The following is a 15,978-nucleotide window of genomic DNA, read 5'->3' as shown; positions in this document are numbered from 1 at the left end:
ACAGAGATCGAGCAGGCCTAATTCATCCACTGCAGAGCCTTGGGACCACAGAGATTGTACAGTGAGATTAGGACCGAATGGAGGTCGAAATTCATCTAGAGTGAGAGACACATCCCAACTGGCCCCATTCTCATTCTCCTAACAGCTGGAATGCTACCCCTCTATAATATCCTCATGGAGACAAAGGGCTATTGCAGAAGCAAACTCTGAAATGCACAATTTTATTTCATATCTTTAAATGCAGAGGTCTGTAAAGATTAACTGAAGTAGAGTCAACCCTAAGCTTGAAGTTCTTAATTCTATACCTCAATCAGAATCCACTACTATCCAGTAAATAAGAGAAAAATTTCCCATTGTTGAACCATATCTACTATTTCCCATCAAGTGTCAGTCACAGAGAGACCATATCCCAGAGAGGAAGAATATTTACTCAATCCCAGGGCTTTGCACAAACATAGGGGTTAAGTGCAGCTAACAGCAATTATGGCTGCTGAGACGGGAACATCTATTAGGAACTAAACCTTCCTTTCTCATAATTCAACACCAAACTTGGTTCACCGAACAGCATCCTGACAGCTGTGACATTCAATCAGGATAAAGCTGGGCATTTGGGATATGTCTGGTATACAAGATGTCATAATGAATAAAAATCACACTGCAGCTAGATTCCATGTGCTCAAGGCAGATCCTGAGTATCATTACTAACTCAATGACAAATAGGATATCTGACCCACAATATGCCTCACGAGTACAAAAAGACAGACCAGGAGCAGCTGACCAGGGCAGGTGGAGAGCTGATAGTACCTACCTTTTACTAAGACGTCTCTAAAAGGTATCATCAGTCATGGAATTGTAGGGAATTCATGTGAAAGAACAGAGATACATATTAGGTCTCTGATCCTGTGATTCTATGATTCCATTAAAATGAAGAATCATACCATATGAGGTCCTGTACTAATTAGTCATCCTTACCAGAGACATTTAGATATGGTTTTCTCAGTAGACCAGAACAATCCTAATTCCAGAAAGCTAACAAATAGAAAAAAATCTAAAAATTGATATGAAATTATCCCCAAATAGAGTAAAGCCAATCAAAGTGCAGAAGAGCATGCATATTAATACTATCATTTGAGTTTTTGAAAGAAATAGTATGTAGGCACTGTCTCTGGAAGGATACCCAGATAACTAACAATACTGGTTACCTCCAAAAAAACAGGTAGTTGGGAGGAGGCAGAGATTTTTTACTCTTCAATCTTTTGCATATTTTCAATCATTAACCATGTGATTATATGATCAAAAAATAAATGTAAAAGAAAAAAAAAAACTCCATACAAGAAACTCTCAGAGAAATGACACCAAGTCTTAATAGTAAAAAAAGATTAAGAAATGAAAGGTTCCACCGAGCCCTAAACCTAAAAGTTTGATTGCTTGCTGTCATATACTCTCTGAGCCTGAGATATCTTTCCCATAAAAATGACTATATAAACTATTTTCCCTGACTAACGCAGATGGCTGGTCCAGATAATTTCTAGATGCCTTTAGCTCTGATGATTTTATACTGCTCACCATTATCAATCCATTGATTGATCTGTTGTTGATCCATTATTCAGTCAACAATAAAATTAGAGATGGGGTAACTTTGAGGCAAAAATCCAACCAACAAACAATAAAAAACCTCAACCAATTATCCCAGTTCTACATGAATCAGCTCTCAGGTAATGGATAAATTGTTTTCAATATTAAATATATGTGGCATGCAAAGACATGAAGTACCCATTTGCTCCATTCCTCATCAGTCATACCCTTTGGTCTTAGGGGCCATGAAAAGGCACTGGATAAAGAGCCACAAGGTCTAAGTAGGAGCATCAGCTTTGCAACTTCCTCATCATGGAAATAACACCACCTGAAAAATGGGAGGAATAATCACCTATTGTTCAGGGTTATTTTGAGGACTAAATAAGGGCCTGTGGAAAGCATTTTATAAACTACAAAACATAACATAAATTTAACTATTATTATGTGCAATTTTAGTCACCATGCTTCAAATCTGGAGACGGTGATTACAGAAAAAGCAACAAAAATTATTAAAGAGATTTTTAAAAATAGATTGTATAAAGGCTGATCTATTTTTTTAAACAAACATGTATTTATTGGGTTCTTCTTTCTTTTTTTTCTTTTTGAGACAGAGTCTCTCTCTATTGCCCATGCTAGAGTGCAGTGGCATCAGCCTAGCTCACAGCAACCTCCAACTCCTGGGCTCAAGCAATTCTCCTGCATCAGCCTCCCCAGTAGCTGGGACTACAGGTGCACAACATTACATCCAGCTAATTTTTCTATTTTTTTCAGTAGAGACAGGGTCTCGCTCTCGCTCAGGCTGGTCTCAACCTCCTGAGCTCAAGAAATCTTCCCACCTCGGCCTCCCAGAGTCCTAGGATTACAGGCATGAGCCACCGCGCCTGGACTATTTATTGGGTTCTTATTATGATATATCCCTGGCACTGACAGAAGGGCCAAGGATACAAGGATTAAGAGACTGGCCTTGTTTTTAAGGATTCAAAAAGCACTCGGGTATAAGAAAATAGAACTGAGTAATAATGATAAAAACAGTTATTATATACTGAATGCCTTGCGTCAGGCCCTGAACTAAGAACATTACATACATTATCTCTTAATTCTAATACTAATCCTATAGCATATTCTACAAAGGGAGAAGTGGAGGCTTAGATAGGTTGAGTAACTTAACCAAGATCACACAGCTGTGAAGTAGAAAAGACAGGACTCCACCTCAAGTCTGTCTGTCTGCAAGGCTATTCTATTTTTTACAACCTCGGAGTGGGAAAAGCTTTTCTAAGCATCACACACACACACACATAGAAGCCGTGTGTGGAGATCCTAAGTGGCTGTGAGATTTTCAAAGAAAATATTATGATATTTTTAAATATATAAAGCCCCAGCAATGACTGGATCACAGGCTTTTTGACTCCAGGGTTTCAATGCTTCATTTCCTATAAAGTATGAGAGGTTAAAGAAAACTTTAACAGACCCTATTACATTAAAAAAAATTAACCTCTGATATAGTAAATGAAAAAAGAAGCAAAAGAACATGGAGTATGCTAGTTTGTGTAAAAAAGAAAGGAATAACACAAACTAATAACAATGGTTACTTGTTTGGTGAAGGGGGTAGGAGCAGGGATGAGAGTGAAGCATTTCACTATATTTCACTAAATATATTTTTATGATTTAGAGTTAGGAATTAACTTAGAGTAGGAAACCTGGGCACAAATCCTGGTTTGGATAAGTCAGTTTGGAAAATGCTGTATAATAGCTCACACATAATATAGTGTGATAGTTTTTTTTTAATTTGTTTAATTCTAATTTCCAAAGTTATTTGACTTTTTTTTGGCAGAATAATACCTATTATCATTTCTCAAAGAGCAATAAATGGAATACATCTTGGGATACTAAAGTTAAACAAGTTAACAATTTCCTTGCATAAAACAAGATCCTAGACCAGTCAAATTTCTTAGATTTCTTCAAGCTCTTGTTAAATCAAGTACTATTAGCCTAAAACTAACACTGCAAAAATAATTCATAGTGAAGCTAAAATCCAAGAAAGGTAAATGATCCCTATACCAAGCTCAACAAAATTGAATAAGGGATTCTTAAAATAGGCTTCCCAGTATTGAAAAGCAAAGCCTACAGGCTAATACTTAATTTCAAACTACTTCTAGAGAGAGAAATGCAAAGTAAGCATAAAAGAAAAATTGTGTGAGCGCACACACACACACACACACACACACACACACACGGGTATTTATTAGTAAGTAATAGCTCACGCCTGTAATCCTAGCACTCCAGGAGGCCGAGGCAGGAGGATCGCCTGAGCTCAGGAGTTCGAGACCAGCCTGAGCAAGAGCAAGACCCCATCTCTACTAAAAAAATAGAAAGAAATTAGCTGGACAACTAAAAATATATAGTAAAAAAAAAATTAACCGGGCATGGTGGCGCATGCCTCTAGTCCCAGCTACTCAGTAGGCTGAGGCAGAAGGATCCCTTGAGCCCAGGAGTTTGAGGTTGCTGTGAGCTAGGCTGACGCCATGGCACTCTAGCCCGGGCAACAGAGTGAGACTCTGTCTCAAAAAAAAAAAGTAACAGCTGACAAAAATCACTAATAGTCCCTGATAAGCACCCTTCTGAAAGGCTTCTGCTACATGCATGTAACAGGCATTAATGCTTAAATCCAAAGAGAGGTAATGCTAACCAAAGAGAGGTAATGTTACCAAGCAAGAGAGGTAATGTTAACCAAATGAACTCAAAGCCAAAATATTACAGCAAAAAGATCTATTCACGATCACAACAAGTGGTTAAAGACCTATAACAAGGTAGGGGGACAAAAGATGTCTGTAATGAGCAGCAGCTGGGGATGAAGAGGAGGTGACCAACAGAAATATTAATTTCTAAACCCAGGTAAACACCTTTTGAATATGATCACCTCAAAGTCCTGGATGATATCAAAGCTAGCCAAATGAGCTTATTAAGAGTCATGAGTGGCCAGGCACCATGGCTCACACTTGTAATCCTAGCATTCTGGGAGGCCGAGGTGGGAGGAACCTGAGCTCAGAAGTTCGAGACCAGCCTGAGCAAGAGTGAGACACCCCCACCCCCACCCCCGCCGACTCTACTAAAAAACAGGAAAAAATTAACCAGCCTTGGCAGCATGTGCCTGTAGTCCCAGCTACTTAGGAGGTTGAGGCAGATGGATCACTTGATCCCAGGAGTTGAAGGCTACAGGGAGCTATGATGATGCCACTGCACTCCAGCTGGGGCAACAGAGTGAGAGTCTATCTCCAAAAAAAGAGAGTCATGAGTGACACTATGGCTTCAAGTCTGAATACAACATACAGTAAAATTTGTATGTGAGCATAACAAATACAGGTATATAAGAAATGGACTGCTTTAAGTAACAGGTGTACAGCATTACTCTCCATTCTTTTAAACAAGCTACTTCTCTGTCTCTCTCACTGAGATGCGCAGCGTAAGACTAGGGTCATACTTTCAAAACAAGTACTACCAACTCCCTGTAAGCTTTGCCAAAGCTCCCACTGTGAGAGGCAGCCAATGGGGAGACTTCCTGAAGTTCCAACAAAGTTCTCAAACCCATTGTGCCAGCCATCGACAGTGACAGTTTTCCTGGAAGCCTGTATGAGGTGCAAACCAATGAGTTAAAGCTCTGTGGATGCTGGGAGCCACCACAAAACATCTTCCAATTTTGCCAGTTTTTGCTCTGAAATCACACTATCCCATCCCCTGGAAACCAAGAAACAGCAGGTGAAAGCTTCAAAGCCACATATTCAGAATGATTAGGAGACAAGCCAGTCTGATTAGGGGATAAGCAACCCCATTTGCAGATGCTTTTGCAGAAGAAGGGGGAACTAAATAAAAAGGGGGGGAGCTAAAAAAAGATCTACAACTCCTGCCTTCTACCCAGAATTATTAACCACCCTCTCAAGAATGTTTGTGGAGCACTGAACTACAGAAGGAAAAAAAGAAACAGGAGAAGAAAAAAAAAGGAAACCAAATTTAAGGCTGTAAGTGTAACTATATAAAAATCCCAGCAAAGCGCAGTGGCTCACACCTGTAATCCTAGCACTCTGAGAGGCTGAGGCCAGAGGATAGCTTGAGGTCAGGAGTTCAAGACCAGCCTGAGGAAGAGTGAGACCCTGTCTCTACTAAAAATAGAAACAAATTAGCTGGGCGTGGTAGTGCCTACCTGTAGTCCCAGCTACTCAGGAGGCTAAGGCAGGAGGCTCGCTTGAGCCCAGGAGGTTGCTGTGAGCTAGGCTGACACCATGGCACTCACCCAGGCAACAGAGTGAGACTCTGTCTCAAAAAAATAAATAAATAAAAATCCCGAAGAGGCGATGATCTATGAAACTGAGCTCCAAGTAACAGAGCTAACTATCCAGCTGCTTTCCCACTTGCCTAACGTCCAAGATAAATAGAGCAGGCCCATCAAGAAGCCCCACCAACTTCCAGGAAAAGAGAACCAACATCCTCCTGTCTCCGGACAAGCCACATACCCACAATTAATTCCTGAATGAAATTCATACAGGTCTGCTTTGGAAATCATTCTGGTTGACAGCAATTAATGTCCGTCCCCTCCTTCTAACAACTGCCAATTTGCACAGGAAAAAGCTGCTCAAAGAAAAGCAACAGGAAGAAATTCCCATGAGCCTCTGTCCCAAAGTGTTCCAACTCAAGCAGTAGCTGGAGGTCACATGCAGACTCCACAGTGCACTCGGGCCCTGTCCATAGTTCCTCTAGTTCTACTAGTACAGCTTCTGTCCCTACCCCAATCCCCAGAACTGGGAGAGTCCCACAGCCACACCACCCATCCCTCACAATAAATCATGCTTTCCTTGTGCTACTTCCAATTAGGATCCGACAAAATCAATGCAGCCAGAAGGAAAAATAAACAGTATGCCTCCTCAAAAACCACACGCCTGTAATAAAATATCCAATACCAGTGTAAAATCTTTTTCTCAACAAAGGAGAGACCAAGGAATCAGCCTCTACATGGGAAAAATCCCACATACCAGGGTGTTATCTGGGGACCCAGATCCCTAAAAAACCCAAGTATTATGGTTGAAAACACCCATGTGGAAGTCTAAACCTCAAAGACTGGTTTCCACCTTGGGAAAATAGGTTTTTAAGCATTCAATCATTATCATTTGACAATTCAAAAATGTTATCTACTTCTTAAGTGGTATTTATCATGTGTCCCCTGTGTTGAATCCTCAGCTGAAATTTCCAGATGCCACGTACGTGCAGGACACGTCAGAAGGAAGTGATATTACCAACTGTTCTCCATCATTCCCTTCTTAGAACCTCTTTTATTCATTCGGAACAGTCCCCTAACTAAACTAGTAAAGGAAGTCTTGAAGCTGGTGAACAGTCGAGGATTATATAGGAGCCCAAACCAGAAGCCAAAAGTGAAAGGGGAGGGGAAAACAAGTGTCAAAGAGAATTCTCATAAAATACTTCTATGAATGTTATCTCTAAAGCTGAGATTTAAAACAACTGTATCAAACTTCCTTATTTTCAAATATATCCAATATGAGTAATCTGAAAAATAGCATGTATTTTGTGAAGTATCTCAGCTTGGTCTTTTTCCCAGATCCATAAAAACAAGCTACAGTATCTGATGAAATTCACTGGCTGAGAAGGGAAAGGTTAAGGTCCATAGTTGATCAAATGGCTCTAGTCCCAAATGGTGGTAATGTATGCAAACTGCAACACTCCAGAATCCCTCAGCAGCACTGTAAAAGGCAGATCAACAGACTGCTCCAGTGAATTGGAACAGGTTGGCTCTAATTGGCCCTCTCACTTGTGTGGTTCCTCTTTTTCCCTAACCACACTATCACAAAGGAGCTTTTTACATACACACACGTGCATTCAATTAATATCTGAGCACAGGAAACTAAGTATCAGGTTGCTGTGCCCACCCAACACATTCTGCCCGTTAAATTCCACCCCAGCTTCTGTTTTCAGAGACCCCTCTCTCACCTTTAACCTTGATATCAATGGAAAGATCAGGTAACATTCATATATCACACAACACCCAGTCTTCACAGGAGCTGGAAAGCAGACCAAGGGCTGGAACCCCAAACCCCAGCCTGGGAAAATCTGGAGAAACAATTAAAGCCATCTGCAGGTCCCAATTGAGAAGCAGGAAGACAAAGAAAGCTCAATTCAACAAGAATGACAGTTTCTTGACACTTGGGCCCAGGCACAGTGCAAAATGCTATGGATCCCTAAAGATCCCTTGAGGATCTCACAGTCTGGGCAGGAGTGGAGGGGCAGATACTTGATCAAATGTTAATTTTAAAAGTCCTATAACAGAGCTATGGACAGGATATTAAAAAAAAAAAAAAACAGCAGGAGTGTGGGAGAGAGAGGAGTAATCACAAAAGGCATTCAGGAAAAATCAATATCCAAACTGATTCCTGAAGACTGATCCTTACAAATGAGAGAAAGGAAGGAGACGAGGCAGGAACTTTGGGTGAAAGGGACAGAAACAGAAGCACAGAAGTATGCATTAGCCTGAGTGGCACAGTATGTCCAGGAAACTTTAAGTCCCTGGACATGGACTTGGAGGTGGAGTATAGGAAGAGATGGGGCTAGAAAGGTAGGCAGAAGTCAGACCAGAAGGACCCAGTAATCCAAACAAGAGAATGGACTTTATCCAGATGTCAAACACAAGCTTTCAAATGATTTTAAGCAAGGAGTAACAGTCAGATGGCTCTTTTAGATAGATCACTCTGTTAGCAGTCTAGAGGGTACATTTGAAGAAACTGAAGAGAGACCACAAGAGACAACACAAAGGCATCCCAGTTCAACTTCCACAAACCAAAATGAGAACAAAAAGTACTGTCTATATGAAGCAACACATTTGCCAACAAACCTCACAAATTTGAAACACATTTTCACTGCTCTTGCATCCGATGTACCACTAAAACAGCCAGTGAATCTGTCACCCATCCTCCCAGTAGAGATCCCATGGGTTCTATGAAATGTCCACATCCCTAAGGCAGGCACTAAGATACTTCAGTAGAACTTTCACTCCTTAGCAAAGAATTAATTGTCTCCCCTTTCTCTAACCAGAGAGAGCACAATGACCAGGTTCATTCCCCTCCTCCACCCTGGATGACTAGCAACTGAAGTTTCCTGGTTTAACACTCTGCTCATCCCTAGTTTCCAACTCTGGCACTCAATCAGAAGTATGTTAACCACTCCATGCTGATCAGTAAGCAGGAACTTACTGAGAGCTGTATAGGAGGATACAAGGAAAGCAAGAAATAAACATTTAGTGCTGGGTTCCTTGATAGGCACTTTAAGTAATCACAGTGATTCACTGCAGTAGTTCATAAGAGTATATATTAATTCTCCCAATTCACAAATGTGTGAGCACAAGCTCAGAGATGTTCAATATTTTGCCAAACGTCATTCATTTGATAAATGGAGCAGCCAGGATTCAAATCCAAATATGAGAAACTCTAAATGGTGTTTCCTTATTACACCATACTTCAAGTATATATGGATAATAAATATGATTACATGTTAATGTTGGCAATAATAAGAGTAATAACATCTCCTTTTTAAAAACGGAAAGGGGACCCATATCTTTCATCCTCAGATTAAGGGAGCACTCAGAGAAGTCACAATTGTGTAATCACAATTGGAATCTCCAAATGCTACTAAAAAGGTCACTCTTGAGCATTAGTGATCAAAAAATGTTCAGACTCAAATAATCAAAGCAACCTGGCTATACTGCAGGAAAATATATCAAATCCTCCATACATTTTCCCTTCAGAGTCCATAAGACACAACATTTGAAAAAAACCTCATGGCTGATCACTTGCTTGCTCTTGAGTAAGTTCCCAAACTACTTTCCCCACCCAAATTACAGAAATGTTTCCAGGATTCACATGGCAGTTCTGATCCGATTTGTCCCAATCCTGGCTCAAGCAGCTTTGTACTACCCTCATAACTAGATCAGCGACAGCCAATGGGTTTATTCAAGCTGATCTGTGATGGATTAGATAATGAAACCTTAGCCATGTAAGCTGCCTGCTTGTATTGGGGCTGTAGGGGAGAAGAATAAGAAACTCAATACTCCTAGGGGCCACCTAAACACCAAATGCACTCTCCATCCCTCGTTCCATCTGTTTGCTCACGCTCCAATTACTGTCATTTCCTTTCCATCATCTCTGTGGTTCTCCCTCCTGTCTTTGAAGGAAGTACACATTTGCCCCAGAATAAAGATGTTTACTATGCTTTATGAAGGTATGTCAACAAAAATCCAAACAAATCCGCTCACTAAAATGACTCTTTATTGTTTCTAAAAATTACTTAAGCCTGACATCAAACTGAAGGCCTGAAAGATATTAAACTAGAAATTCACTAGCAACATTCTTGTTTACACTAAGCAGTATACTGACTTTCTTTCTCCACAGTCCTGTAATCTTGAGGCCTGTCTGCACCAGTCTGTTTCATAACAAAATGAAAGTTAAATGTGTAGTTAGCTTCTGTTGTGTTCACATATCAGTGTGATAGAGAAAAAAATGACAACGTGGCTAGAAGATGGGAGAGAGAGTTGGGAGACAAATTCAACTCAGGCTAATCTCTTAAGTCACCCTGAAGAATTCTACTTTGAAATCTGATTTTCTCCTTCTCAAATACATTCCCAGCTTTATATTTGCAGGCTTCCCTCTGAGGCTTGAAAAAATTCAGTAATTTTTTCATGACTGTGCCTCAGTTTCTTCATCTACACCCTGGTAGTGTTATGGGCTGAAAGTCTGTGTCCCTCCAAAATTCACATATTGAAGCCCTAACCCCCAGTGTGATGGTATTGGGAGGTGGAGCCTTTGGGAGGTAATTAGGTTTAGATAAAGTCAGGGGGGCTCCCATGATGGGATTAGAGCCCTTATAAGACAAGGAAGAAACCACTGACTCTCTCTCTCTCTCCAAGAGCACACACTGAAGAAAGGCTATGTGAACACACAGTGAGAAGGCAGCTGTCTGAAAGCCCAGGAAGCAGGTCCTCACCAGACACCAAATCTGCTGGCACTTTGATCTTGGACTTCCCAGCTTCCAGAACTGTAAGAAATAAATTTCTGTTTTTTAAGCCACCCAGTCTATGATATTTTGTTGTGGCAACCCAAAAAGACTAAGATGGATGGAGGTGAAAAATTCAGTAATCTTACTGAGATATTGTTCTTGAAATTACTTGTAAGGAAAGCACGTAGTAGCATCACGCTCAGTTCTAGCACCAAATACGCAAATGACGGTCCAAAGAGACATTCAACTAGGAGGAAATAAACCCAGAAATAAGCAAATGGGAAGATAAACTACTTCAATGAACACAGCATCTACAAAGCAACTACAGGTTACCTGGAACCCCTTCCCTGAGACCAGGAAGAAAGTCTTCCTACTACTAAAGTCAACCGCTAATATGAACAATTGCTGAACCCGCTTGGCTAAACTGGATTTATGACTCTATGGTCAGAAGCAGTTACTCAGCCATATAATAATCACATACCAATATTTCACTACCATAAAGAATTTTGCCAAAAGCTGTAAGTGATAATTAAGGTGTATTTTACAGTATACAACAGCTAAATTCCTAGAAAAGTACGCAAAAATCAAATTTTTATTAATCACATTGTTTATATTCGCTAGAAAAGCTGACCAAAAGAATTCATTCCCCAGTATATTTTATAGAGCCTAAATCTCATACATATCAGACTTGCTTGTGAAATGAACCTCTAATATCCCTACATTTAACTTTCCACCAAGTTAGAATACATTATTTCCAAGTACTCTCTTTAACAAGTACATTTCTCAAACCATACGTCAACTTTCCAGTTGAATTTGTCACTTCCCTCCTACTCCATGGTTCAGGTTTCTATATTTCTATACTATTTCCAGGGCTGCCGTGACTCCTCTTCCATCCACATAAAGCTTCTATGTACTGCCCTTGAAGGCGTCAACCATTCTTCTCTCTCCTAAGGTTCCTTCTGAGCCTAAGGATTATAACACAAGCACCAGGGATTCTCTGGAGTCCCCTAAACTCCACGTTGGGAAGTAATGATTCGCTCCAAAAGCTTAGTGACTACTACAGCTCAAAGGGGTTCAGGTTTGGGATCTGAAGCTTAGCATCGCAGCTCCATTTAGTAACCAATCTTGGGAAATTAATTCCAGCAAATGTCTTTATTCCGTAAAAGGGGGATAATCTTTTGACACTCAAAGGGATTGGGGAATTTTGTGATAGTAGCCTCACTCCAGAATTTCCTAATTTTTTAATCCCTTAACTATTTGTAAAAGGTAAATTTCAACTTCAATTTAATAGGCATTGAGCACTTACCATGTTCCCAAAACTGTTAGGTATTATGAAGGATAAACACAAAGGATATATAGTACTTGTCTTTTAGAAGTTTACAATCTTAGTAGCGAAACAAGAATAATAAAACAATTGAGGGACAATGCAAGATGATGCATAATTAAGCATCAATATACCAGGAGGCAAGAGTAGGGTGTGACTGATGTGAACTAAGCTGTCAGGGAAGGCTTCAGGAAAGGAGCTGTGACCTCAGAAAAACTTCATTTGTGCTAACCCATAATAAAAAAACATGTGTTTTAAGACAAACCCACATACCAAAAAGACTGGCTACACTAAGATTTTTAAAGTGTATATTTACATAGGGCTGACAGGCATTTCTAAACCACTGATATCATCTCCTAAGACTGCCAACCCCACCTAGCTCTGCTCCAGCAACATTGTTCTCCTGTTCTCAAACACATCAAGCATACTTCTTTCTCAATGCCTCTGCACCCTCTTCCTGCAAACATCTGAATGGCCCATTCCCTCATGTCATTCAAAGGTCATGAAAAAGCCCTTCCCTCACTATCTTCATAATTCTCTAGCCCTTTCCCTACTTTGTTTTTTAAGCTCTATCACCACCTAAGAATAGTTGTTGATTTCTTTATTAGATGTCTCTTCCCATTAGAATATTAGTTCCATAGAGCAGGGGGTTCTTTTGTTCACTAATATATCCTCTAGGGTTAAAACAGTGCCTGGCATATAGCAGCTGCTCAATAAACATGAATAAATGAACATTAACTATATCTACATGCACACTTTTAAAAAAAAAACTTTTCACCCATACCTAGACTGTATGTACCCTAAGGACAGGGAACTTGACTTAGATTTTTTAGAAGATAACTTAGAAATTATCTTATACAAACATCTTATTTTATAGCAAAGGAAACAGAGGCCCCAAAATAAAAGATTTCCCCAGAACCACACAGTTAGGTAAAGGCAGGGAGCTAAATCAATGATGATTTAAATACTTGTGTGACATGGTGGGATGAAACTATAGCAATGAGAACACATAAAGTAAAAAATAAAGAACATCCACAAAGTGACACAGAGTATAAAAAGGATTATCAGTGGTACAGTTCTCAGTTGCCAATTTGTACACAAAGGACCTAATCCACTCCTTCCTCTACATACCCCCAAAGCCCCTATACACTGCTCCACTTCCAAATATCACTATCCTTAGCCAATTTGAAGGCAGCCATCAAATAATAGGCCCCAGGAGTAAAGAAGGGAAAGGAAAGGGGGTCTCACTATTAACTACGATTGACAGAAACAATAATACATACATACATACATACCTATGCGTACACACTAAGTAGAACATGCTCACCAGCACCTACATCCAGCCTTTCTTCCTTACCATCAATGTTAGCCCACCTCACCTGAAGTCTCCCCACATTCCTCTATTTTTTCCACGGCCCTGAGCTTTTACTTCTCACAATCCCTCTGCCTGACAGAGTTTTAATGGAGAATAAAAGCAGGCAAACAAAAGAATTCAAAAATAAACACCAGAGGGTCACTTTACCCAAACCAACAGAACAGGGTGGATTCTGCAAAGGAGACCAAGAAGCACACAACAAATATGTTAGGCTTAAGTACAGCTGTGTCTCTAACACAGGAAGTTGGGCAGAGCCTTGAAAAGCAGGGGAGCAGAGCATAGGAAGTCTTTCAGCACTGCAGAGATTTCCAAGAGTGGTGTAATGGAGAGAGCACGGGCACAGGAATTAGAAGACCAAGCTTCTAGTTCTAGTTTGACTAACTGGGTGGCCTTATGCAAGTCACTAGTCTTCTCTAGGCTTTTAATTACCCATCTATAAAAAGAAAAAGGTGGTCAAAACATGTTGGTACTTGAATACCTTCCAAAAAAAAAAAAAAAAAGATGAAAGTATTGACTCTCCTCCACCAAAAAGTGCACATAAACTATTCTGCATAAGCATCTTCCCAGTCTATTCAAAAACCCCTAGAAAAGATGTCTAGTCCCTTCTATTTCTAACATTTTATGATTCTAAGAGAATTAGGCAGAAATCTACACAATAGCTGGTAGATTTCATAGCAAGTATTTTCGGAATAGACTTCAAATCCTAAAACTTACGAAGGTCTCAAGCTCTTCTTCAAAGTACAAAGTGAACTGACATCATCAATACCTTTCCCATTCCCTACCCAAATCAACCAGTTTCTCCCTGAGTCTAGAACTCAGAAATCAGTCTTCTAATGGCCCTATACATTTTTTTATAGCCCAGGACATTAAAGAGCTATTTGGTGTCCTGGTGATGTAGGATGCAATTGCCAAAGTACAGGAGGAACATGACCGGTGCTTCCTCAGGCTCATTAGCATGCTCCACAAAGTTAATGAGACAGCACCACCGTGTCCCCACAGCACTACCAAACTCGTGTACTTCACACACTCCCTGTGTAACTGATTTAACCCACAATCTCAGCCACATCCCCTTTCGGCTCTCTCGAGGAGTTTTCTTGCTTTTCACTCCTTTCCTTCAAATGCCGCTTCCCTTTCTCATTCCAGCGTGTGCCGAGGGCTGCCAAAAAGGTACTCCCTCTTCTTGGGAGGTTTCCCACCAGGTCCCCGCGTCCTCGACTCAGCCCAGCGGCTCTCTTCTGGGCAACAGACTCAGGATTTCCCGGCTTCCACTCCACCCCAAGAAACTAAGTAAGGGTTTGGAGAAATGGAATCCATCTGAGCCGTGTCCGATTTCCCCCCAAAACCTAGTCACTCGTCGTGCCCCTCGGCCCCTCAGGAATCAGGACCTCTCGGCACACCGGGGTCGCCCTGCACCCCTTCTTCTCCTACCCCAAGCTCGCCCCACCTTCGAACCAGGCCCCGACCGGCCCCCTCCCACCTCCAACCCGGGACCCCAGGAAGCTCTCCCCTCTCCAAGCCAGGGAGCCCCGGGCCGCCACTCACGGCCCCGATCCGCACCCCCGCGATAACGGGGCGCCCCGTCCCGCGCGGTCACCTGCATCCCGCCGCCGCCGTCGGCCGCCGCCTCCTCGGTGCGCGGCCGCTTGCTCAGGCCAGGCTCGGCTCCGTCTCCTCCCGCTCCGGGAACCGACAGCTCCAGCTCCGACTCCCGCTTCATGCCCCGGGCAGCGGCGCCGGGCCCGAGCTGAGGTGACTGCTGCGGCTGGGCGCCCTCCGCCATCCGCCCGCGCCCCCCTCGCCTCCGGGAGCCGGGCGACCCACGACAGGCCACCTCCCCCTGGGCTTCGGCCCCGACTGTCGCGACAGGCGGGCGCGCGCCTGCCCCCGCCCCCCGCGTGCGTGCGTGCGTGCGCGAGCGTGCGCGCGGGCCCGGCGCCCCTCAGCGGCTCGCGCCTGCCGCCCCTGCCCGGCCGCCCGCTCGCCGGCCGGGTCGTCGGCTCCGGGCCGCTAGCGGGTCGCGACGGGCACTCGCTCGCGCCTCCGCACGCACACGCGACACCCGGCCGGGCCCGCCGCGCCGCCCCGCCTCTCGCACTCCCGGAGCTTGCCCGCCGGCCCGCGCTCGCTCACTCACACTCTCCCTCACAACACGCCGGCCGAGGGAGGAAGGGGGCGGTCCGGGCTCCCGAGGCGTGGGGAGGGCTGTTTATTTGGGGGGAGGAGGGGCGCGAGGCAGGAACGAGCTGACTGGCCGGGATCCTCCGACCCGCCACTGTGGCAGCACCGGGAAGGCGGGGAGAGAGAAAGAGGGAGGGAGGGACCGAGATGTCGGGCTCCAGCCTGCGCGGGAGGCTGTGGCGAGGGAGGGCGGCGGCGGCGGCGGCGGCGGCGGCGGCGGCAGCGGCTGAGCCCGCGGAGGGGGTGGGGCCAGCGCCCCTCGGCAATCTCCGCCGCCTCTGCGCCGGCCGCCCGAGGGAGGCAGGGAAGAGATCGGGGAAGCTCGGGAATCTCCGGCACGGGCGCGGGATTGTCCTGGAGGCGCAGCGCCGCCGGAGTGCCAGTCTGTGCGGAGGGGGCGGGGCCGTAGCCGGGGGGCAGGCGGAGCTTGAGAGACCCAAGAGCCCGGGAGCAACTCCTGCTTGCAGGACTAGTTGTGCTG

At 43.4% G+C, this 15,978-nt stretch overlaps 1 protein-coding gene across 12 annotated transcripts in view; it reads right to left on the bottom strand.

Annotated features, from left to right (window-relative positions):
* The window catches only part of RBFOX2 (RNA binding fox-1 homolog 2), a 270,397-nt gene extending 254,898 nt beyond the window's left edge, over positions 1-15,499 (bottom strand). For 6 of the 12 annotated variants that reach the window (XM_045552974.1, XM_045552981.1, XM_045552976.1 and 3 more), the window contains exon 1: positions 14,914-15,168. In XM_045552974.1, coding sequence (XP_045408930.1) covers positions 14,914-15,099 — 186 coding nt within the window. In that variant the 5' untranslated portion in view covers positions 15,100-15,168. Of the gene's footprint in view, positions 1-14,913 lie in introns of all 12 variants that reach the window. The other 6 variants (XM_045552977.1, XM_045552982.1, XM_045552979.1 and 3 more) reach the window with 2 other exon arrangements.
* Positions 15,500-15,978: the final 479 nt, after the last annotated feature.

The sequence above is a fragment of the Lemur catta genome, chromosome 6, assembly GCF_020740605.2.
Source record: "Lemur catta isolate mLemCat1 chromosome 6, mLemCat1.pri, whole genome shotgun sequence".
Classification (NCBI taxonomy): domain Eukaryota; kingdom Metazoa; phylum Chordata; class Mammalia; order Primates; family Lemuridae; genus Lemur; species Lemur catta.
Note: the sequence above shows the minus strand (reverse complement) of the source record. Positions and strands in the feature narration are given on the sequence as shown.